Raw genomic sequence first — 24,433 nt, forward strand, 5'->3', positions numbered from 1 at the left:
TGACGTGTCAGATGCCGTTCGTGGGTTTTACTTGAGAGTGTAAGGAAAAACTCTCCTCGGCGATAGAATGCTTACTCACCTGTCATTCATCCCCCAACTCTCCCAAACGCACATTTAATTCCAACAGCTTCTTGTGTGCATTGTTTGTTTTCTTTCTTTACTAATCCACACCCACCCACACATCTTTTCGCATTCATCTTTTTTTTTCTCCTGTCGTCACCACCACCCACCAAACTCTCGCAAATCATGTTCTGGCGATCGACATCCATGATAGTCGCCGGTTTGTTACTGATGGCCGGTCTTGCTTCAGCACAACATGGTCATGGTGGCCATATGACAGAGGATCCTCCATTGCCTCCCTTCAATTCAACAGGAGATGAGCCTATGTCTTATGCTCTATTTCCCGAAAACAAAGGTTACTTTTATGCTCATGTTATCTTTATGGTGCTTGCATTTTGGATCTTGATGCCATTAGGTATGTGAATTACATTGGGCCATTGATATCCATCCAATTGATTGACAACTCATCTCTTTTGCTTTCCACATCATCAGGCATCATGTTTGGCATTGGTCGCTCATCCTTGCACGTTCCTACTCAGATCCTCTCGTTCATTTTTGCATTCCTCGGTTTCTTTTTCGCCAAGCTCTATGGCCACTCAACTCCACATTTGTATGCTGGCAACTCTCACCACTCTTTGGGATGGTGGATTTTCCTTTTGTTGATTGTGCAAATGTCTGTGGGTGTTGTACGCAAGATTGCGAATGCTGTGGGTCGCTCACAAGAAGTTCACTATGATCGTTTGGAAAGTGTTCACTTGGTCAATCGTGCCGGCTCATCCTCGTCAGCATCATCATCATCTGACCATCATAGTGAACATTCAGAGGAAACCTTGCATAATGGTCACGAGGATGGCCGCCACCACAATTACGATTATGACAAAGATGATGTTATCATGTCACCTGTTGACCTTGAAGAAGAGGATCCTATCTTGATGGAACGTTACAATGAAAAGCCCTCTTTCATCAATCGAGTCTTTGACAAGGTTGCGGCATACATTCCCAATGTTGTCAAAAAGGTGTTCGTTGCCACCGCTTACAACCCCTTCACCAAGACCGTTTGCCGATATTGGCATACCATCGTTGGCCGTGTGTTTATTATCCTTATCTTTACCCAAACCTTGAGTGGTCTTGTGGTTTACCATGGTGTATGCAGGTAATGCATTTAAATTTTTTGTTTTTGTTGCCAGCTGAGACTCACACACGCCGACCTCTTCTCCCCGCACCGGGTCAACTTTTTAGATCTTGGGCTGTACTCGGTTGTATTGCACATCTTATCAAAGGTGGTATCTTTTACTTTTATGGTATCATCACCTTTGCTCGTTACTTGGGATGCTTTGCCGAAAAGGGCTGGGCATGGAATCGTGTCGATGGTGCTAGCAAGTTCAGCTTTGAAATGATTGAAAGCTTCCTCATTTTCACTTATGGCATTACCAATACCTGGATGGAGCATTTCGGCCAAAACCCAGAGTGGACGCACAAAGATTTTGAACATGCCAGCTTGGCTTTCATGTAAGTTGTTGTCTATTGTTTTCTTTTTGTATGGGAAAAAAACATCTTGTAACACCTTTGTGTCATTAGGTGGTGGTGGTGTGGTCTTCTTGGTATTCTCGTTGAAAGCCGCGCATTGCGTCGATTGTTGGAACGTGCCGTTATGAATACCCCTCTCGATGTGCCTCGTCATGAAGAAAAGCAGAGCTACTCAATGAATCCTTTCCCAGGTCTCACGGTGTTGTTTACTGGTATCTCCATGGGCAACCATCACCAAGAAACCGTTTATTCAACCAACATCCACTGGTTATGGGGATTGCTCCTTGCTCTTGCTGCCATGTGCCGCTTCCTTACCTATCTTACCTTGCATCGAGCCCCACCTACTAGCGCACAACCATCACGTCCACCAACTGAAGCTCTTGGTGCCTTCCTCATGATTGCTGGCTCTATCTTGTTCATGGCATCCAATTCGGGTACCTTGACTTGGTTGCGACGCAACGAGATTGACACCATGTTCCTTATGAATGTGTGTGTTGCACTTACCGCCATGACATTGGGATACGTCTTTTTCTTGGTGGTGATGAAGGCATGGGCCATGAAACGTGAGAGCGTCAAAAAGGCCAAGCTGAGAGGCGCCACTCGTTCCCAACACGTGTATCACCAAGATGCATAAGCTTTCTTCTTTTTTGGTATCACACCATCCTTATTTCTTTACATTGTACAACTTTTTCATTTGATACGTATATTGTTTACGCTTACCACCCTTTGCCTAACCTACCCACACACACACACACACACACTCCATTGCTTTCCTACTGTGCTTATTATCTACTCTTGTATAGCTTTGTTCATTCTTCCTCACGTAGTATCATCATTTCTTTCCCCCTTTTTCCTTTTTCCTCGCCCTTTTCTACACGCATCATGTGCACCGGTCATCTTTGCGTAGTCATTGAACGGCTTAATATTTTTGTTCATTTGCATGCTCCAAGTTCTTTTAATTCAAGTTGATCTTGGTTCAACAATAAAGTTGATGTTGTATATCCTATCCTATCAAAAGTGTCTAATGCTAATACAAATCGACCATGATATTATAAAGTTGATAGAAGAAGGAGATGATTATACACACTAAAATGCTAAAAAAGGGTTTGTGGATGTTGCTTGGTAATGCTCTAGTTGCCCCAGAATGCGCTCCAAATGCTTGATAGCCATGACTTCCTCACAGGCTTGGGTTGTTCCTCTTCAGGTGCATCACTTTGTTGTTGCTCTCCATTGTTCTCAGCCTGTGATGATTCCTCCGTTTCCTCATTTGCCTTTGCAGTAGTGGATGTTGTCTCCATCTCAGTATCCACAGGATCCTGTTGTTCCTCAGCAACATCATCATCGCCACGTTGCATGGCTTCAACCTTGTCATCACCATCATCTTTGCAAGAACCGGAAGTCGTCGTTGACTTTTGCTTTGAAACATCGTCATCATTCTCTGCCATGATTGCATTCTCATTGCGTGGCGCATTGTTATCCTCCTCGTTCTTGTCACCAGTATCCTTGGTATCAACGTGATCTTGAGTCTGAGCTGAGGATTCATTGCATGGCAACGATTGATTTTCCTTATCAGAAGCAGTCTCCTCCTCCTTTTTGTCAACGCTGTCATCCTGAGATTGAGCTGTATCCTTTTCATTGTTCGATTCCTTTTCCTTCACCAATGCTGTCTTGTCATCATCATTTGTTGTTGCTGCAGAGGTGTCGCGTTCATCCATGATCTCATCCTTATCTTTCTCGGTGCCATTTTGTGGTTGATCCTTAACCTCGTCGTCTTGAAGTTTGCTGTCAACACGCGTGGTGCCCCTCTTTTTGCGTCTCTCGGTATTGTTCACCTTGCCCACTTGTTCAACCTCTTCCATAGGTGTTGTGTTGGCGTCACGATTCGTCAAACTGATATACGCGTTATTGGCTTGAACGTTGCCGTGTTCCCTGCCCCTTCATTTCCACACAACAATACCTTTCCATCTATATACAACGCATTAGCTCGTGCAATTTGTAACATTGAGTCAATCTACCTCTTCATCTGGCACCGAAACAGCAGCGCGTTTTCCTATAGAAAATAAAGAGCTTTTTGTGTCAACCAATTTCATTGTACTTTTGATATTGGATATACCTCTTTTTCTCATGATCTTTCGATTGGCATTCTCGGCGGCAGCACGTTTTCGCTTATTGTTGGGAGCAATAGAAACAAAAGAAGGCATACGTTGGTCTTCCATACCGCGTATATAGGTGTGTGTGAGTGCAAAAAGGGGAGAAAGAAGTATAGCCCCTCACCCCAAAAAAATGCGAAATGTATTTGGTATCCGACGACAACGACATGTCGTGGTGATACGAAAATAAAGGCATGCGTACTACACGATCATGAACTATGCGCTCACCTTCATCCACTCATACAACGCCCATCTACCAAACATGTCGAATGACTCTGATATCTCTATCGTCGCACGAGATCATGGCTTTGTTAAATCATCCCACAAAGATTAGCTTGTCGCCCAGCCTCGTTGTTGTTGTAGTTGTAGTAGACTACCACACCACAAGAAGGATGACACCCACTAGCGAGTTATTCGTAGGCTTTTATTACATAATAAAGGAAGTTATCTCAAACCAATGTTATGACGCCTTAAATGAAGCAGGCTGGTAATTAAACACTTTGGGGTCTGCATCGTCAATCGGAAATCCCCACAAAGGGTAATTAGCAGCGTTACCCCAATATGCAAAATCCAGGGTATCCATCATCAGGAACAAGCATCCTAATGACCAAACGCTAGTACCGTCATCAAGCGTCATACGACTATTACACGTTTTACTTTTTCCCCGTTCCTCCTGATAGAATCACCCATAAAAGATATTGAGGATGGTTCATGCCAACACAAAGGCATATTTGTATCAAGAAGCTACTTCAAACACGAGATGTAGAGGATACCTCACATGATGAGTGGGGTGAAGCACTTATTTCAAGAGGACTAATGCATCCTTGTATGTTTCACGAGCTTCGACCGTGCATTGTGCATCACCGTCCACATTGGTTACAAGTGTCACAAGGTGCCCTGGTAGGCGTTTTGGCCACCCAGCTTGGACTCAGCCCTTTGAAGAATGTTTATGTGCGTGATGTAATAGTTGTTTTGTCATGTTACAGAGAATATCTTGGTAGGTGACAATGATACCAAGAGAGGGTACATAGTATAGGGTGTAATTTATGGATCGGCTGTCGATTCGGTAAAGTGTGCTGTGGTATAGTTACACACTCTTTTTCAAAATGGTGATTTGCCGAGAATGTCTTCCGAAGAAATAAAATGATTGATTGATTATACCTTGGATCTAAGCATCCATTATTGCTTGTCTTCTACTATTCAAGCTTCCTTGAATCTGATTTTTTGATCTCAAGCTGTCAAACTCCTCCCAAATGTTTCATTCATGCACATAGACAATGAGCTGTCTCATTTATAAAGGGCGCATTTATATACATACATACATCAATGACAAGAGAACAAGACTAAATTAGGGATTTGGGGGGTATGAAAGGCGTAGACTAGAATGGGTGCCACAAAGGTTGCGGTTGTATGTTATACATGTGGTGGATGACCGATTTCTGCTGTTGGCACATGCAGCACTGCAGTAGGCTCCAAATAAGGGTACCTTTCCTTGCCCATTTTCCTTGTGTGTGCATCTCTCTCGTTCCTCTCTCTTTTTCTTTCTTTCTCTTTTCCTCTCTCTCTCTCGCTCGCTTGCTCGCTCTCTCTCCTTTGCTCTTTCTTTTCTTGACTTGTTCACCATCGACTCGCAACTCAATCCATCCCACATGACCATTGTGCCTTTACCCTTTGAGATCGCACATTGCTCATCCTGGGACGACGACCATAGCCCCGAACAGCTGGTTGCTTCCAGTCCAGGCAATCGTAAAGGATCTGATCGACTTGACGACACCGTTGACATTGGCGACACCGATCGTATACCCAGCAACAAAGTCAAAGGCTGGCAGACACCAAAGTGAGTTTGTACATGCAACATAATATCATGCCCTATACCCCGCTCTCCTAAAATGAACAGCGACCATACTTACCGATCCTATTATTCATTACAGATGCCCCAATTATCCTCAAGATCTCATCATCCGCTTATTATGTGGTCCTGCTCGCATCTCCAAAGTCCAAATCCTCTCCCATCACTACAAGATTGCAACAAAAATCGATGTTTACATCGGCATTCTTAAAGATGCTATTGAAGAACTTGATCCAATCGCTCCCAACGACGAAGATGAAGATGACATGTTGATTGAATTCACTCGACTTGGGTAAGCTAACATGGAATCATTTATACTTTGATTATCGTAGCCAACTCACATGTTCATTGTTTGACAGCTACGTTTGTCTCGATAACAACACACGTGCTCAGTACCGTGCTCGTGAATTGAAATCCATCAAGGTCAATGCTGACGGTGAATACGTTCGATTGGTCATTCGCAACTGCCACCGTAATAGGCTAAACACTTACAATCAGGTATTGTTTGGTGATCGGAGAAGATATTACACCAGGCTTGATTCAAGGGGTGATGGAGGAGAGTGTGTGTGTGAGTGTGTGTGCGTGTGTGTATGTTCATTTATAGCAACTTAATATGTTGATCTGGAACATGGGATCGGCCTTGGTGTTCACACATGGTTATACAACATTACCACCTACTCACCCATAGAACAATGACATAGGTTGGCATCCTTGCCCTGAATATTCAAGGTCAACCATTGCGTCAGGATCCTCATTGTGCAGCAGCAGCAGCTATTCCTGTATGTATATCACTTGCTCTCTCTCTCTCTCCTTTTGGTCACAATGATTACTAACTTGTTCTCAATTAGGGTCATATGGCACAATACCTGCAGCATCCGCTTGATGAAGCAAGTATGTTGAGTTCCTCTACCCGACGTACCAGCGTTTCTAGCACCCAGAGCTTATCCAATCGTCTGTCAGCTTCAGGCATCATCGATATTGAACTTCAACAATGGATCTCAGCTCTTATTCATGCTGAAGAACAAGCAGCACAACGTAAGTACATCACGTCATCATTGCATTCATATACATTGCTTTTAATTGACTATTTCTGCAGATGAATCGTACCACGTTGCCAAGGTGTACAAAGATCTTAGTGACCGACTATCCGAATTCGGCAAAATGGTGATCGATTTGGAATTGAGCAAAAAGCATGCTGTCGAATCCAAGGATTATGATGAAGCTGAAAAGATAAAGGTAAATCAAATCACCCCGTCCACTGCTACCGTTGCCATGGTGACAAGGCTAACTATTTTATAGGCTGATATTTGTGAAATCAAGCATGCAGCCGAGAAGCTATTGATTCGCGCCAATATTCGTATCACCCATGATGGCCGTATTGCTCCAGCTGACAGCAACGATGATGAGATTGATGATGACCAAGTAGACGAAGCACTTGCCAGTGGATCAATGGTTGCACCTTACCCCGATGATGATGTACCTGCCAAACACGGTATGGAAGAGTGCACATTAATCGACAATGAGCAAAGCATGCCACAAGACGACCTTTACGACGAGGCGATTGAGAAATGGACAAATTTTGATGCACATGCAGCACCTCCTTCAGCTGGTGATCAAAGCTCACCCACATCATCACTCTCCACCAACGCTGCTGAAATGTTGCTTCCACCTCATTTGACATCGTATGGTCATGATACCACTCTTATTGGTCGTGATGCTGAAGAAGAAGATCATGCCCAAGTAAAGGAAAAACCAGCACATCACCAAGTCTTATCACCCTCATTGTCAGCTGCCGTTGCCAAAAAGCACTCCTTACGTGGAGGTGGTTTAGATGCAGTGGGCCCTGCACCTGCAGCATCAGCAGCACCTATCGCACCAGCCATTGAAGAAGAGGAAAAACAACCTGAACCAGAGGCAACACCCATCGATCCAGAATGCATGCCAGAGCCATTGATTGATGCTGAACGTTCCAATTGCCGTATTCCTATCCGTGTATTTGGTGAACAGGTCGTTGCATGCATTCTTAGCGTCAAAGTCAAGTGCAGAGAACATGGATTGAACAGCATTGCCGATACAGTTAAATCAGCATGTTTGTTGGCCGAAACGAATCAACTCAATCAGCTTGAAGATCTCATGATGCATCCCAACGATGATGATGGTGATAGCAACGATTCAGCCATGAATGAGGAATATGATGATGAGACTTGCCGTAACGCTCTATTCATTCGCGCATCGCTCATGATGATTCAAGAAGCTATCATGGATTCACGTGAACATATTATCAATCTCACCCTTGGCATTTGGCGAGATGTGAATGGTAAGTAAGCTAATAGGAAGAAGTCTCAAGAAATGATGAATTAATAGGGTGCCATGATAGATCTATGTGATGTGGTGCCTCACGCATTGACATTTGGATATATGGAACGAGCATTCTCGGGTCTACTGATGCGCACCAATGATGCCAATACTCGTATCCGCTCAAGTGCATCCGAACTCGTGCTTGAATTGGCTAGCAAGTTCCCTGAATCACCCCATTCTTTGTTGACCATGTTTATCGGCAAGCCCGATCGTGTGATCCATAATCACAAGGACGCCCGTGCACGTATTGATCTTGTATCTTCTGCAGTCTCCTTTTTATGCATTCATACAGCAGATAACAAGGCGGGTCTCATTCCTCTCGACACGCTTATGGACTTTGTTGTCACCTACCTCAACCATTCGCATGATGAAGTACGCAAGGCTGCAGTTGAATTGGTTATTGATATCTCTGAGCAAGTCGGCTTCCAATCCGTCAGCAAGTACATTGACAAGGATTTGCGTCTTTCCCTGGCAGAGACGGTCAAAAAGGTTGCCGAAAGCAATGCCCCTGCCAATGACAAAAAGACCACAACCAAGAGCAAGAACAACAACAATAGCTCGTTTGGTGGTGATGGCACTGTAGCCGAATTACGTGCTTTGGCTGCCAAGGCTACCAAGGTACCTGCATCCGAAAAGAAATCAGCCACTGCTACTACCAAGGCTGGCACAGTTAAGAGGAAACCAGCAGCTACCACTAGCGAGAAAAAGACCACTACACGTGGCACAGCTGCTACAAAGAAGGTTCGTTGTTGCTTTGATTGCCTCCTTGCATACGCATGTATTCATTGTCTCTTTAGACCACCACTCCCACATCCACACGTACTGCTCGTGGCACCACAAAAGCAACCAAGTCCACCACTGCACCAGCACAACAACAACAAGATCCTGCAGCCGACGCCAAAAAGTAAGTGGTAATAGGAATGAAGAATAGGCTATTAGATGGCTTATGGATTTATCATAGCATGTGCATCTTTTGCGAAGAGGTCAATGCCAACTTTAATGAGGATACGCTTATCTCGCATTACTATGACTCATGTCCAGTTTTGACAAGTTGCGTGCGATGCCAAACAGTAAGCATAGGTGTTTATCTTTACCAAATGGAGAGGCTTATTTGTTATTGATAGATTCTTGAAATCTCGACGCTGCATGACCACACTTTCACTGACTGTGCCAAGAGACATCTCATCAAGCAGTGCACGCGTTGCAAACAAGCCATCCCAGTTGAGCAATGGCTTCAACACACCCTCAAATCAAACTGCAAAGGTTGGTATTTCATTCACATGCTCAAATAGAATAGCCCTGATTAATCCTTTTTTATAGCTCTCAATGACAATGATGTGTGTTGTCCTCTTTGTATGACAGCTATCGACCCACCCACGGATAGCCAATGGAGGGCACATTTGCTTAACGGCAACGGTTGTCCCAAGAACCCTCGACAAGTGCGTCGTGCAGCACCAGCAGCCAATACAACCACCAAAGCAACCAAAACAGCTGCCACCAGGTCTGAAGCAAAGACGTCAACTCGACAAGGCACCAAGACTCCAAACTCTTCCCTGAGACGGAAAAAGTAGACACTCAACCCACCCCCACCTCACTCAATCAACAAAATATCAACACGCGATACCTCTCTCTTTCCCAATTCAATCCTATTATTGCCCAAACCACTTGCACGTATATCCAAATGTGTAATGAAAAGATTTTTTATTCAAAAAGAACAAATAAGCAGACTTGTCTCCTTGATTAACCGAGTATCTAGAGGAATGGGAATATTGAGTGAGCTTCATGAACAATGATCATTTATCGCCCAATCCCCCATCGCATTCTTTTGTTTCCATGTGTATTATCAGCGGACAAAATTATCATCAATGCTGTATTATTCTTCAGTGCTTGACTCTATGTACCGTAATCTCATCACCAAACACACATAGCCCACGTCCCCCCTAGAAGAAAAGAGGATCAATATTTACCTTTAGAGAAAAGAGTTGTAGAGAAACCAGAACGCGGTTGCCATGGCAAATTTAAAAGTTTTTCATTCTCTCTCCGCTCATTCATCAGCCACCCAAGCTGTTCTTTATTGCATTGTATGCGATTGGCTACAATGCAAGGACCGCAAGCTCATCCATTTCAACCCATTCCCGCTTTCAAATTCAACGCTAATGGTATTCATCACGATGTATTTATGCATGCTGGTAATCAAGCTATCTCTCTATCTATAATATGTATATGCAAAAAAAGGGGAACGTATGATTTATGCAGTCTTCACCGTAAGCTTATCACCTTCCAATCCAAGCAAAAGCACCTCATCAAACTTGTCCTTGATCTCTGACTTTTCAAGCTTTTTGGTTTTGGGATGGGCTTGAAGCAACTTGATCACCTTTTTGCGAGCATCCTTAGCAGACAGTGGGCCCTGATAATACTTTTGAGTCCCAAACTCCTCATGGCACAACCACCATCTCATCCTACCTTATTTGACTTTAAAGCCTCCTTCAATGCCAATTCAATTTGTTTGCTCTTGTTGTCCACTGGAAGGTCAGCATCTTCCCACTTGCTGCTCTTATCCTTTTTAGACTTTTTGCTCTCCTTGGCCTTTTCATCATCCTCTGCTTTGCGTTTGCCATTGGACTCAGCAGGCTTTTCTTGAGGTGCATTTGCCTTTTTGTTCTTCAATTCATCAATAAGCGATACTGGCTTCTTGGCCTCGTTGTTGTTGTTTTGCTGTTGCTGTTGTCGTTGCTGCTGTTGTTGCTGCTGCTGCTTGCCCTACATATCAAGAATGTTGGTTATGCCATCTCACGTTGCACACATCATGCTACCTACATACCTTTTTGCCTCGGAACAAGGACTTTTGATACTTTTCAGCCTCGGAAATACATGACGTATGGGACTTGTAGTTGGTGCCTTGGAAAGTAGTGGAACAGTCAATGCAGGTAAAGGTAGCATGGCAACGGCCACGATGTTGGTCGAGTTTGGGCTTTTTGACAACGTCGCCACAATTATCGCATTGGAAGCTACACGATCCTTGCTATCAGTGAGTAAACTCGAGAACCTTTCAGCATGTGTAGGCATGGGACACTGTACCTGACCATATTCAATCGATCTCGAGGAAAGAGAGTTTTCTTTTCGCACCATACCTCTTGCACCATGTTTTATTCAAACCCAGCAGACGGCGGATCATGTTGGCAACAATGACAGGTGTGCTCTTCTTGACATGACAACTATCCTTTGTAATGGGGTTATAGATAGGAGCACAAGAGATAGATGGCTCGAAAAAATACCATGATAGCAGATGCCATCTGGTCTAATTTAGTATGTCAGGGTAGCTGATTTGTATGAATAAAGAACAATCATCCCACACATCTAATTGCTGGTGAAGGTGCTTACAAACAACCCAATTTATCAAATCATGCATCATCACTCTTTCTCTATCCAACCCCACTTGTACGTGGAAGGATGTTGTCACTTACTAGCATTATGTCACCTATGAATGCTTACACCGCCAAATGTCCTGGTAAGGACCATTGTGGATAATGAACCCCTTTGCAACCTGTTGATCTTGGTGGTCGTTCATAATAATAGTAGCGTTTCTTTTTAACCCTACTTTCATTGTCGTGGACGCCATTGTGATATGTGTCCCTTTATCAAAGTAAACCCTATCAACCATATAGATTGATAAAGTACATACTCTTATTCCTTGTGATGTAGCTACGTCCTGTGATTCATGTGCAAAGCTGGTTTGGTGGGTTGTATGATAGAATTACAATTGATGATTTATTGGGCGATAGCTACCAACTCAACGAAACCGGTCCTTCCAATTTTACTTCACAAGTATCCCTCTACATGCATAACAATGACCAAGGATATCCTGCAAATCATGATCCAAGATCATATGACCGTAAACAACTAGCATGGTGAAGGTGTAAAATGGATCTTTTAATATGGCATAATTCTAAGATGAAATAAAGCTCGGTCTTGTCCGCCTGCAGCATTCTGAAACAGAAAAGTGGTGGTCGTTGTCACTGGTGGTGTGGCATTGGTATGATCCGGTGATAATGGTATGCTTGGCATGAGTGGTGATGGATACATGATGTGTTCGTTGCCAAGCGATAGGCTGAGGCTATTGCCAAGACGACGTGATGGACAACAATGCGGCGGCTTCGGTCATGATTCCTACATTCATCGTGTAACACATGGCCGTGCTTCCCTTAAAGTCTTTCCCTTTCTCCCTTTTTTACGCGCTTCCTTGTTCTTTCCGACTATTACATTATGGGTGTCTTGGACGAATTTGCTTCCCGGAACTTTTCGCTTTATGCACAATGGTGAGATGCGACCTTTGACATGGTAACTAGTGGGCTAACGAGTGTGCGTGTTGCAATGCCATTCATCGGAACCAGGTGCGGCATTATCTCTATTATCCGTAAGTGGGGATCGCATGGCGTGTGTGCGTGTGTGTGTGTGTGGAGCGTGTTTCTAAAGCTAACCCCCTCTACCATTATTCCCATAGTCCTTATTGCGCTCGGCGTGGTGTCACTTTTAAGCAACATCCCTTTCGCTATCATCGGATGGTAAGGAGAAGAGGGAGGCGAGAGAGAATGATAATGGATATGGATCTCTCATCGAATCGACTCAATAGGGTATTTGCATTTATCCTGGTCTTTGTGGAAGTTCCTCTTTGTACAAAGGTAGATAGAGTGATAAGGAGTATTCATTTCGCATATGGACTAATCGTTATGTCATTATCAGTTCTGCCCGACAAGCCCTAAATTGTAAGACAATGAACCCACTGGATCCGCTTTTCTTGTATTGACCAGCCTTGATGATGATGATGATGATGATAGTGATAATTTCGTGGCCCGATTTGAAAACTCGTACCTGAGAGCCGCCTTGTACCTTGTGTAAGTTACTCATGGTTGTGTGTGTGTGTGTGCGCGTCGTCAAGGTGCGTCGTCAAGGATACCAGGAACAACATTGCTGATACTATTCTTTGATTAGGATGGCTATTGTTATGTTCTTGTCGACCATTGTCAATACCACATCCTTGGTAGCACCCGCTGTGACATTATTGATTGCTTTCATTTGCTATGGTAATAAGGGAATAATTGGGTCTAGATCATTCAAGGTACTGATATTTTCATTTTCTACAGCTATTGCAGCTGTTAAGCAGCAACCCCATGCCAGCACCAAGATCCTCGGTGGAACGGGTGTCGACAATGTAGTATAATCTACCTTAATTCTTCCCTATTACACTTTGTACTATCCGTATTAATACACGATAAAATGTTATGGATGAAATAACTCGACTCTCAAGAGCCGATGCCTTTATCATAGCAACAAACAAGGTACTATGTAAGAAAGGGGATTGTGGTTATGTACATATCACAGGTATGGTAAAGAGAAAGGGTAGTTGAAGAAGAAGAAGAAGAAAAAACATGATGATGTTGAATGAGATGGGGTAAGAGTTGAAAGAAAAATGAATGTGAATGGTTGATATACAGAATGAGAGAGTGATTTAGACTTTTGGATTATTGTTGTTGATGGCAATTGGAGGACGGTGAGGAGGAGGTGGTGGAGGTGGTGTTGGATGCATGCGTTTTTCATGCTGCTGTTGTTGTTGTTGAGGTTGTTGTAATGGAAGAGGTGTGGGTGGTGGACGACGACGACGTTCTTTTTCGGCCACGGTGCCTGGTGGTTCATCAGCAATGAGCACGAGGTTACCACGTTCTGTGGAAGGTGATGGCGTCAAGACGTGATGTACATGGCATGTGCCGGCAGTATCCTCGGTACAAACATCGATATTCTGGACCCACTTATCGGCCATGATAGTAGAAAGAGATGCACGATGATTGGGATCGACATGCATCATGGAGGCAATAACAGGACGAGCATCACGTGGCAATAACTTGAGGATGCGCAATTGCTGATGATTGTGATTGGTAGCAAAAGCGCGGAAAGAGGGGTCATTTGCACGAGCGATACGCCATGGGAAACGACGAATTGTCATACAAACGAAGATAATGCTGCATGACCAAATGTCGCTGGCACGTGGATCATAGGTCTGTTGCTGGAATATCTCGGGTGCAATATAAGGATCTGAACCGCATACACCTATTATTATTATTAAAAGGGAGATGAGATAAAGATCATTGTAGAATCTTTTTGGGGGGGCTTACCTTTGCATCGTTCGATCGTGTTGGTGTTATCGAATGGTGGTTTGAATACGCAGGAGCAGCCAAAATCAATGATCTTGAGGATGCCTTGATGATCAAGGACGAGATTATCCAACTTGAGATCACGATGTGCAATGCCCATGCCATGTAGATATTCAAGACCTTGTAGTAATTGTCGCCAACAGCAAGCGATTTCTTCACGAGACATCATGCCACTCATGACGACATTGAACAAGTCGTTTGGAGCGTATTCCATGATTTCATAAAACAAGTTTCCTTCTTGAATGATGTCGAGAGTTTCAATGATGTTTGGATGATGGAGCGTGGATCCAATGCAGAATTCAGCAGTGACCTTCTTAATGTAATCCTTGTCCGATTCAGAAGGTAGTTGCTTTCGGAACCGTTTAACGGCAAAGGTCTTGTTGTCGGAGGAACGTCTTATCAGTCGTACACATCCGCCTGCTCCCTTTCCAATGTAACGACCTGAGTAAAAAAGTAAACGTAGAAAAAAAGAAAACAATGAGTATCTCGTGTGACCCATTTGTTTGTAGATTCACACACACACACACACACACAACCCTGCATCTCATCTCATATCACACACACACATCCCACCCCCACAATTAACTTACCCCATTTGCCATAGCGTGCTTCAATGTCTTGACGAAATTGGTTCGCAAAAACGGCTTGTGGTTTTGTTGTTGTGGTTGTAGTAGTTGTGGATGAATGTTCTGTGACACTTGAAGATGTGGATGGAGGTGGTGGCGGGGCTGGATCGGAGGAGAGAAAGAGACGTCTCAGATCAGACCAGCCTAGGAACGAATCCCTTGGTGATGAAGGTGCAGAGATGGTGACTTTGGAAGAGGGTGAGGATGGTGGTGGAGGTGCTTGATGATGATGGAAATGAGTCTTATGATACACTTGATCATATTCAGGCTTCTTGAATACAAATTGAGAGGGTGTGGTTGCACTTGCTGATCGATGGGTCAGCGGTGGACGAATACTACTTGCAGTGTTATGTTGCGGCACTTGCTGTTGCTGTTGCTGTTGCGCAGCTCTACCAGGAGTAGTCATGGACTTGCTTGCTGCTAATTGGCCTGGAGATGACGATGTCGTTGAAGATGAGGACGAGTTGGAGGGAGAAGGTGGCTTGGAAGATTGGAACAATTGCGATCGTGGCCTTGTGGAGGAGGAGGATCGAGACGCAGCTGCCTTTTGGAGACGCTTTGTCAATTCCACCAAATCGACAGAGGGAGGTTGTTGATCTTGGACATGTTCATGTCGAGTGGTTGCTGTTGTGTGTGTAACTGTGGCAGCTGAGAGAGTAGGACTGGAGGGCATGGAGCGCTCTGGAGTAATCACATCATAGCGTTGGATAACAAGTGAGTGCATAGCAGACGGGGGCAAGCTGCAGCCTTGAAAGGCACTGCCGATGTCTGAAAAGAATAAAAAGATGAAAGAGAAAGAGAGAGAAAGAAAAGAAAAGGAAGCTAAAGAAAAAGAGAAAGGAGAGTGGTTGCGAGCTACATGAATAGTGCCATTTATTACGGCATTTGGGTCTATTCACCCACCATGCACCCACCAAAAAGGCGGACTGAAACAAGTGATGAGCCGATTTTCTTTCCCATCCCATTCAATCCCACTTTTACCGTATAATAATACTAATAATAATAATAGAATGGCGGTTCATTGAGGAGAGAAAAGGAGGTACTGGAGGGCGGGGTATTATGCAGGAGCATGTGTATGTGAGTTCTTCTCTCATCATCATCATCCACCATCATCATCCATCAACATCCAATACCTTGAATTAGGGAGCATGTCCTTTTTTTTCGCCCTTGTTGTTGCTGCTGCTGCTGCTATTCTTGCTTGTGTCTCTCTCTCTTTCTCTTCTCTCTTTTTACTTTCTTCTTTTTTTTTTCCCTTTCCCTTTTGCCACCACCACCACCACCACCACCAAACAAAGAATATCCACAACATCACACCCGCTTTTGTGCGATGTTTCGCAAATCACTTTCCATCCAGCTGGTTGAACCTGTTGTTTACTTGCGTGGTCACCCCAAAGATAAGCACACAATCAACATCCTCCGTGGCCTTATTCGTTTGCAGCTTTCCCACCCTGCCCTTATTCAATCTGTCACCATCCAATTTGTTGGCACTGCTAAAACACTTTGGCCTGAAGGTAGCACATAACACAACAACAACAACAACAACAACATTGCAGCATCATCCATAAATTAATCATTTACATCTTCACAGCTTCACAACATTGGGATAAACATGTCATTGTCGATTCTGTAATTCCCATCAGCCGTTCACCTGTATCACTGAAACGAGGTGCCCATGCTTTCCCATTTGAAATACTATTATCCAATGCGCTGTCAGAGTCCGTTGAATGTGGATTAGGCCATGTGCGATACAAATTGTTGTGTCAGGTGCAGATGAAACCCGCATGGGCACCTTTTACCACGCATATCAAATCTCAACGGCCTGTAGTACTTGTACGATTGCCACAGGATAGTGTGCCTCGTTGCATTACTCAAACTCACACCCTTAGCCCCAATGGCCAGGAGCTGCATGTGCTTGTTGAATCAGCCCATATCACACCTGGCACACCTTTGGCACTTTCTTTCTCCTTTTCTCATCCACCTGGCGCCATCAATGACCTTTGTGTAAAACTTATCGAACGCCAAAAGTTCAGAGCACGTGCAAAACGCACTACCCGAATTCTTCATCACGAAATCACCCTTGCCCCACGAGACCCACCCATCTTAGATCATCGCCTACTTCATGGTGCACATACCGAATTACGTTGCGTATTCGCCGTTCCAGACAAACACACATTGCAGCTACATCCATCCACAGTCAATCCCAACATACGTGTACGCCATTGGATTCAAATCGCTCTTCATTTTACAATGGATGATGGCACACCAAAGGAAGTTCTCATGGATGCACCTGTTTCGGTCATCATGGATACCATTGAGGATTACATTACCCTTCCAGCATACGAAACAGTGCATGCACCAGCACCAGCCTATTCACCTTCACCAATGGCACGTCCATCCTCATCATCTTCATCATCCTCTTGGTTCAGCAAATTAAATCCAAAACGTGCTTTATTAGTATCGGATCATCCTCCAAGTTACGATGATACAATTGCATCGCCATCATCATCATCATCATTAGCATTATCGTAAACCCTTGCATCTTCAACCCTCCCCCCCCTCTTTACACATTTCCTCACCACCCCCCTTTATGGATTGCCATATAGAATTCGTTATTTAGTTTATTGTTCTTATTGTAATAACTTGTTTGCAGATCGCCAAGTCCATGTGATCAGAGGAAGTTTTGCTATTTGTCACACAATTGGTCCGTGTATTGTGTATGTGTGAAAGTGACACTCATGAATTTGTTACAAAAGAAAAAAGGAACCCCACACAGCTTTCCTTTTTGGAAACTGCCATTGTTGCTGGTGGTCTTTTCGTTTACCTCCTAAACACACAATCGCTCCTACCTAAAAGAAAGTGCATGTAGTAATGCACAATGGTGCATAGGGTGTGCAGCCAAGTGTGATAACACCCAAAGGAATTACGATAACGAATATCTGGATACGATAACTCAGTGGCAGATGGTGGCGCTGTCATTGGATCGGAATGCAACAACGGTAACTCGTACAAAGAATCACATCAAAAAACGGCATGTAGCACAGTAGATGGAAGGAAATGGAGCGTTATGCCGGGTAACTTTTTTTCTGGTATGATCACTGTGTGCAACTTTTTTGCAGAAAACCACACCAATCACGCAGTTATGCAACAGCGCATTCACCTACTATAAACGAGAATGAGAGCCGAGCAAATGTATGGTGCGCAAAGACGCTAATTCATTCCTTTTTCACTAGCCGCTCTAGCTATGTGCTACTTAGCCGGATCTAATACCATCTCCAAAAAGTCAAAAATTGATAACCACGTGGTGGGCCATTGTAACCAACCAAGTTTTTGTACAAGAGATGGTTCTTTTTGCTCTTGGCTATATACTCTAGAAGCATTCACACACAATCATCAACAACCCGCGGAGGCAGCAGCCGAAGAAAACCACCCATGAATGGTGCGGATGTTTAGATGCTTACTTTCCTTTTATGCAAGTATGTACTTTAAGCATGATATGCATCAGATGGCTTCTCATTGTCACTTTTCTTTCAACCTGCATCTTATCCCCAGCTCGCAACCGGTGGCGTAGTTGTTCGGTTAAGCCAAGGGCAAGTTGCATAAAAAACGAAAGTGTGGCCCCTGGATGCAATGTGGGTAGTACCGAACTTTCTATGCATTTGTATTACTATACGGTGTTTTCCGATCCACTATCTTTGTTTATGCAAGTTTGTGCTTGACTACAAGTGAAATGATCTTGACAGTGTCACGTTTATAGTCAACATGTAATATGATAAAAGCTATCCTTTTCCACAAAAGTGCCAAGAATCATGATGAATTGCCACACATGCAAGCCCCTTATTTTATATACTCTTCGTATTATATAGCCCCACCCGTGCCATATAAACGCAAGGGCCGAAAATCGCCTTTTACAACAGCAGCTCCTCCTTATTGACACTCAGCTTCTTGCCGATTCCTTTCTTAGCATGATCTCTATTTATAGCCACCATCACCACCATCACCATCACCATCATGTTGCTCAAAAGCCGTATATCGTGAATGAGGAATAACTCTTGTATATATACAAAATGATGCAATGCTGATTAAAATGTATTGGTACCAAGCTCAGGAAGTCGTTCTATCACATATTTCCTGCCAGAGATGTACATAATGGGAATACCAGGCACCTTACGAATGCGACGCTTCAAATCTCGATCACAGGTGGCGACAATGTAGCATTTGTGTTGCATGACACGCTGTACTAAGCAATCATCAGCATATGTACCCTTATGCGAGCATGGTAATCGTTCAAAACGAGGATCACGTGCAATCCTATATAGACGCTTATATAAGAACTCCCATATCATCACCTATCCATCATGACTTACTTGAGCGCAATACGGTATTTAGGACCCAACTTTTCCAATTCTGCCAATACACAGTCTGTGATGCATGGGATAGCTATATACCATGGAGGAATGAGTTTCATAGTCATCCTATCATTGTTCATGCCTGCCACTTACACTTTGCATACAAGCAATCCATCATTGCCTTGACGAGCTCGAGTTTGTTTTGGATAGAAAAGTTGATAAAGTTGGTATCGACGAGAACATGATAAGGAGGTCCAAGAGCCGAGTTGTACTCAAAGAACATGGATGATGCGACTTGGGGCCTAATGGTTGGTTAGTATAATAAAGTGACCCTATCCTTGCTACTTACAATTGTCGAACTGCTCCCTTTTCCTTTTCTTCCTGCTTCTTCTTTTCCTTTTCCTTGTTCGCTTTCCTGTAATGACAAGATCAGTTTACTTGCTAGCAGAGAATAGACCATGGCAAAAGCTACGTACAATCTAGAGTCATTGGGGTTGATCATGCGCTTGGCCACCGAGAATTGCCTAGTTTTCCTTTGTTTGCCCTATACAGCAATCGAATTAGCATACAATAAAGAGAGACTTCCATTGGACTCCTTACCATGGTGATGTGTGTGGTAGAGAAGTGTGAAAACGAAGAATAAAGACAGCTGCAGAAATTGGGAAATCACCGCTTGAACGTCAAGCCACAGACGTTGGCAGGGCAACGTTTGGGATCTCCAAATTTGTTGTCAATTGATATGACTACCTTTTCTTTTACCATGGCAACGTTTTATTGAATGATTAAAGCTACTCATGGATCATACGTATTCGTATGATAAAAAGGATGCTGCATGCTGCATTTGTGGTGTTGGTGGGTGTTTGAGTGCAATCACGAATTCTATATAAGCTTGCTTCACAAATGTTCCTCTTCCATGCGAGCATTATGTACTCAACTTCCACATAATCGTCGTCCTAATGCGTAGCAGTAGCAACACGTACAACGAGAGCGTGAAGCAATACATGTGCTGCGAGATTCTATGTCACAAAAGTCACTGAGCCACTCATGTTTTATATAGTATTCAAGGGGGGTGGATGATACATCAATCCCATTGACAGCTCATGATGGTTCATTACGCCTTTCTCACCTTTGATTCAGCTGGACATGTTTATGGAATCATCAATCTCGCGGACAAGATATTGCAAGCCAATCCGGATGTGACTGGAACCATCTACATCGCCTGCACCAAGTCAAGCAAATGGGTAACGACCAACGTGGGAAGCAACCCGCTTCATCGTTTGAGAGTTATCAAGCTTTATGTGGAGCCTGATGGTGACGATATTAATGTTCCTTTTATTTATTCGCTGGAGCAGCCTGATCAACTTGCCAACGACATGGTGGATGGTATCAAAAACAATATAGGCAATTGCTCGTCAATAGGAGAAGAAGGGCACCCTGTGGCAACTATAACCGACATGTATGGATCTCATTGGGGATTGCTAGCGGCAAGAAAGCTTGGGGTCAAGTCGTACATTTACATGCCTACTCCAATCTTGAAGTGGTCAGTGCTACGGCTACTTCCTCAAGTGCGCGATAAGGGACTTGATCCACAACATGGTACATTGACGATTCCTCACTATCGTACACTCCAACACGCACAATTACCTCAAATGGGTGATATGATTGATGCTTTGGTTGATCAATGCGAGCAAGCAAAATACCATGATGGCATGCTTACCCATGATCAAGAGGAGACCTATAGCATTGATTATATCACATCCCTACATCAATTTATCCCAAAGACTTGATTTATCGGTTATCTACCCCCATTGGATCGTGGCGGTGATCATGGTGATGGTGATGACGCTTCTTCCCTTATGAAATGGATGGATCAACAACAATCTCGGACAGTGATTTATGTGGCTCTTGGTACTCAAGCTCATTTTTGTTGGGCGGATCAAGTCGCGTTGGCTTTAGCTTTGGAAAAAGTCGGCTTTCCTGTTGTATGGGCAATGAAAAACGTGACACATCACAATCCTATCGACCCATGCATGCTGGCGATGATTTTATTGGACGCGCACCCATAGTCCCTTGTGATGAGGATGGCTTCCCTGAAGGCTGGTTGAAAAGAATGGGTGATCGTGTCAAGGTGGTAGAGTGGGCTCCTCAAATCAAGATCCTTGATCATTCTGCTACCGGATTATTTGTTTCGCATTGTGGCTGGAATTCGTTAACGGAATGTTTTACCATCGCTGGTGTACCCATTGTCGGCGTCCCTTTTTTGACGGATCAGCCTATGAATGCCGACATGATGGAACACAGGTTGCGTATTGGATGTAACCTTTGGAAAAGTGCCACGCATGGCATCATTGATTGTTACACTGTTTCCTCCATCCTTCGACAAACCATGACCGATTCTTCATTAGTCACTCGTGAAAGTGCAATGAAAAAGCTGAATGAGCAACGCTGGAGTATAGAATCTGGTAATGCAATTAGATTATTGAAAGACTTTTACCATGAATCAACCCATGTCATATCATCATCCTCTGAAAAATAAAGAATGGCCTGTCAAAAAAGCAGGGATTGACACGGGACGTAGAATTGGCGAATTAGGTTGAATGCAAAATGTTGTCATGGTAACTTCGTTGCCTAGGCAACGCACAACTTGAAATCTTTGAAAGCAACATCACTTTGTGAGTTGCGCCATATATGGAAAGGCATACGTGTCACGAATGCGCACAGACCGGTAGCCGATTCCTATTTGGATCGGGCATGCCAGCGGAGACATAGCGATGGGGGCTGTATAATATAGCCGGCATCTTGCAGTTACCCTCACATGATGATTTGCCCCATTTTCCTGGATGAGGGGTATGATGTGTATCAAGCACATTTATACGTTCGACATACAGCTTTTGAATAAGCGTACAATTACACAGCACATAATAGGGGAGCTGCGTTGTCACGTATCAAGCTACTTTTTAAGTTTTAAGTATAGCAATGTTTTGATAATACAGAAGAGATGCTATAGTAGCATACTACAATGCGTGTTTCTCGTCGATTTATGATGCAGCTAACAGATGGCAAGGGGGACAATGTATGATTTTTATGTGAATTACATGTACATGATGTTGGAAATGCAACAAAGTGATGATGGATACACTTGGGTCGTATGATGTGAAGATGTATACGCGCACTATGATAGTTGAAGAGGACTTGTAAAAACGTGAAGCGATATCCTTCTTGCACCCTCAACGTTGTATGTGGAATTCTTTACGTACGCGGTAGAAACGATGCACGTTATCCATTTGCTCAAGCATGTAAATATGTATGGATGATAGTATCAAGATGATTTAGATGCCATTCGACAAAAATTTGCTGCAAGGTTGTATTGATGATCAGAGTTGGGATGGGTGATTTGGGTTGCACAATGTGATGGTTGGCGGGGAAAGGGGGCGAGTGTCCAACTGTCGGTGGCTTTGCATAAAACTCCTGCCAAAGGGCAGCTCTCATTTTTTTGTTCGTTTCTGGAACCGAGGCGTAGTTCATTCCCCCCACTCACTTGGCACGCCACTCTTTTGCAATCACCCACCTCGACGACCAACAACAACATATATATTCTCTCTTTATAATATGCAATCCGACGAAGTTATCTGGCAGGTGATCAATCAGCACTTTTGTTCCTACAAAGTCAAGTAAGCTCGATCATGCTTTGACAGATCGCCTATGGATCCTGACGCATTCTCGGCATAGAACTACCACCCAAAACTTTTGTCGAAATCCATACAATGTCACTGGTCTTTGCAATCGTCAATCGTGCCCTCTTGCCAACAGTCGTTATGCCACTATTCGGGAGCATGATGGTAATTTGTTGTCACTCTTTAATGTACCCTGAGAGCTATCCATATTGATCCGTCTACAATGTAGGTATCATCTATCTCTATATGAAGACACCTGAACGAGCACATTCTCCGGCCAAGATGTGGGAAAAGGTCAAATTATCAAAGAACTATGCACAGGCTTTGGCACAGGTAAGAAAAGAGGAGAGGGATCACCTTGTGGAATGCTAACAAGAGAGCGAACTTTTATAGATTGATAAAGAGCTCATGTATTGGCCCAATTTCTTACAACACAAGTGCAAGCAACGTCTCACAAAGATCACCCAATACCTGATAAGAATGAGAAAGCTCAAGTTAAAGGAAAAGTAAGTAACAAGAGAGAGATCAATGGCATGATGCAGGTTGAGGTATTCATCACGATCTTTTATAGTGAACGACCACAGCTCATCCCCATCAAGAAGAAACTTGATCGCCGTGAAGCTGCTCGTGAGAGAAAGGCTGAAGCCGCTGCACGCCTAGAGAAATCAATTGAGAAGGAATTGATTGAACGATTAAAGAACAAGGCCTACGGTGATGCACCTTTGAACGTCAACGATGATATCTGGCAAAAGATCCTGGATCAAGATGTCGAGGGTGCTGAGGATGAAGAGAGTGAAGAGGATGACGAAAACGAGGTTGAGGAAGAAGAAGAAGAAGAGGACGAGGACGAGGTAAATGTCAAAGCATGTGCGGTGATCCATCTATGTGATACTGATGATAGGGGGGGTCTTTTTTTCTTCTAGTTGGAGCATGAATTTGTGTCTGATCTCGAAGATGAGTCTGATATGGAGGATCTCGAAGATGGCTTCCAATGGGAGGGTGAAGAAGAACAGGAGGAGGAAGACGAAGAGGAAGTGGTAAGTGTTACATGAGATGATTCAAAAAGGATGGCTATGCTGATGATGTGATTTGCTTAGCAACAACGACCAAAGAAGAAGCGAGCACGAGTGGAAGTGGAATACGAAGAAGAACGCGATACTGCAGTGCAAACCTAGTAATACCAAGCATCACTTTGTTTCCTTTTGCAAATTTACAGTAGATACAACTTTTTTTATCCATCAAAACACGCACATTTCATCATTTACTTGTCAATCTAAACGTCGTATGATGCTGCATTGAGCTTATTACTGTGATAAACAACATGCATGATAGCTACTCTATAAGTCAGATCACCTATGGCGTATCATAAGCCACTATGATAAGCTGTGTTTTCCAGCTGATACCGATCATGATCGGATCCTGCACGGGCACCATGTCTTTGATATGACGTATATGGTGAATCCCGCTTTTCTTTTATTGTTACACAGGCTCATACGCTTTGGAATGTGTGGCGTTTCAGCATGAATGATATCAATCGTGATGCAAATGAATAATAAGAATGGGTAAGAGTATCAAGATGGACATCTTTATTCTTGTAAACAATGATGTAGAAGGAGGATTGAAACATGATTCAGGGA

General features: G+C 43.6%; 11 protein-coding genes across 11 annotated transcripts; 7 read left to right on the forward strand and 4 right to left on the reverse strand.

Annotated features, from left to right (window-relative positions):
• Nucleotides 1–246: 246 nt before the first annotated feature.
• On the forward strand, nt 247–2,221 carry O0I10_007273 (uncharacterized protein; the record flags this gene model as incomplete). The annotated part of the gene is made up of 4 exons (XM_058487291.1): nt 247–475; nt 553–1,213; nt 1,300–1,569; nt 1,639–2,221. 4 exons carry the CDS (start codon nt 247–249, stop codon nt 2,219–2,221), a joined length of 1,743 nt encoding a protein of 580 aa, XP_058341852.1.
• Nucleotides 2,222–2,717: 496 nt separating this feature from the next.
• O0I10_007274 (uncharacterized protein) lies at nt 2,718–3,803 on the reverse strand (the record flags this gene model as incomplete). The annotated part of the gene is made up of 4 exons (XM_058487292.1): nt 2,718–3,477; nt 3,545–3,552; nt 3,603–3,637; nt 3,701–3,803. 4 exons carry the CDS (start codon nt 3,801–3,803, stop codon nt 2,718–2,720), a joined length of 906 nt encoding a protein of 301 aa, XP_058341853.1.
• A 1,583-nt stretch (nt 3,804–5,386) lies between these two features.
• Nucleotides 5,387–9,515, forward strand: O0I10_007275 (uncharacterized protein; the record flags this gene model as incomplete). The annotated part of the gene is made up of 13 exons (XM_058487293.1): nt 5,387–5,574; nt 5,669–5,878; nt 5,946–6,084; nt 6,288–6,365; nt 6,435–6,477; nt 6,547–6,621; nt 6,683–6,822; nt 6,886–7,903; nt 7,964–8,685; nt 8,742–8,848; nt 8,906–9,014; nt 9,069–9,207; nt 9,265–9,515. 13 exons carry the CDS (start codon nt 5,387–5,389, stop codon nt 9,513–9,515), a joined length of 3,219 nt encoding a protein of 1,072 aa, XP_058341854.1.
• Nucleotides 9,516–10,192: 677 nt separating this feature from the next.
• Nucleotides 10,193–11,030, reverse strand: O0I10_007276 (uncharacterized protein; the record flags this gene model as incomplete). Its single annotated transcript, XM_058487294.1, has 4 exons — nt 10,193–10,351; nt 10,408–10,704; nt 10,766–10,952; nt 11,023–11,030. The coding sequence occupies 4 exons, from the start codon at nt 11,028–11,030 to the stop codon at nt 10,193–10,195; spliced, it is 651 nt and encodes a 216-aa protein (XP_058341855.1).
• Nucleotides 11,031–12,207: 1,177 nt separating this feature from the next.
• O0I10_007277 (uncharacterized protein) lies at nt 12,208–13,162 on the forward strand (the record flags this gene model as incomplete). The annotated part of the gene is made up of 8 exons (XM_058487295.1): nt 12,208–12,260; nt 12,336–12,358; nt 12,446–12,506; nt 12,575–12,623; nt 12,685–12,707; nt 12,780–12,836; nt 12,934–13,025; nt 13,086–13,162. 8 exons carry the CDS (start codon nt 12,208–12,210, stop codon nt 13,160–13,162), a joined length of 435 nt encoding a protein of 144 aa, XP_058341856.1.
• A 288-nt stretch (nt 13,163–13,450) lies between these two features.
• Nucleotides 13,451–15,500, reverse strand: O0I10_007278 (uncharacterized protein; the record flags this gene model as incomplete). Its single annotated transcript, XM_058487296.1, has 3 exons — nt 13,451–14,046; nt 14,112–14,591; nt 14,741–15,500. The coding sequence occupies 3 exons, from the start codon at nt 15,498–15,500 to the stop codon at nt 13,451–13,453; spliced, it is 1,836 nt and encodes a 611-aa protein (XP_058341857.1).
• A 603-nt stretch (nt 15,501–16,103) lies between these two features.
• Nucleotides 16,104–17,305, forward strand: O0I10_007279 (uncharacterized protein; the record flags this gene model as incomplete). Its single annotated transcript, XM_058487297.1, has 2 exons — nt 16,104–16,287; nt 16,365–17,305. 2 exons carry the CDS (start codon nt 16,104–16,106, stop codon nt 17,303–17,305), a joined length of 1,125 nt encoding a protein of 374 aa, XP_058341858.1.
• A 1,550-nt stretch (nt 17,306–18,855) lies between these two features.
• Nucleotides 18,856–19,725, reverse strand: O0I10_007280 (uncharacterized protein; the record flags this gene model as incomplete). The annotated part of the gene is made up of 6 exons (XM_058487298.1): nt 18,856–19,084; nt 19,141–19,213; nt 19,276–19,424; nt 19,472–19,537; nt 19,599–19,666; nt 19,723–19,725. 6 exons carry the CDS (start codon nt 19,723–19,725, stop codon nt 18,856–18,858), a joined length of 588 nt encoding a protein of 195 aa, XP_058341859.1.
• A 500-nt stretch (nt 19,726–20,225) lies between these two features.
• Nucleotides 20,226–20,909, forward strand: O0I10_007281 (uncharacterized protein; the record flags this gene model as incomplete). The annotated part of the gene is made up of 1 exon (XM_058487299.1): nt 20,226–20,909. One exon carries the CDS (start codon nt 20,226–20,228, stop codon nt 20,907–20,909), a length of 684 nt encoding a protein of 227 aa, XP_058341860.1.
• Nucleotides 20,910–21,148: 239 nt separating this feature from the next.
• O0I10_007282 (uncharacterized protein) lies at nt 21,149–21,658 on the forward strand (the record flags this gene model as incomplete). Its single annotated transcript, XM_058487300.1, has 1 exon — nt 21,149–21,658. The coding sequence occupies one exon, from the start codon at nt 21,149–21,151 to the stop codon at nt 21,656–21,658; it is 510 nt and encodes a 169-aa protein (XP_058341861.1).
• Nucleotides 21,659–22,731: 1,073 nt separating this feature from the next.
• Nucleotides 22,732–23,971, forward strand: O0I10_007283 (uncharacterized protein; the record flags this gene model as incomplete). The annotated part of the gene is made up of 7 exons (XM_058487301.1): nt 22,732–22,793; nt 22,852–22,961; nt 23,026–23,129; nt 23,190–23,302; nt 23,368–23,647; nt 23,720–23,833; nt 23,894–23,971. 7 exons carry the CDS (start codon nt 22,732–22,734, stop codon nt 23,969–23,971), a joined length of 861 nt encoding a protein of 286 aa, XP_058341862.1.
• Between the last annotated feature and the right edge of the window lie 462 nt (nt 23,972–24,433).

The sequence above is a fragment of the Lichtheimia ornata genome (genome assembly GCF_029851405.1).
Source record: "Lichtheimia ornata isolate CBS 291.66 chromosome Unknown scaffold00035, whole genome shotgun sequence".
Classification (NCBI taxonomy): Eukaryota; Fungi; Mucoromycota; class Mucoromycetes; order Mucorales; family Lichtheimiaceae; genus Lichtheimia; species Lichtheimia ornata.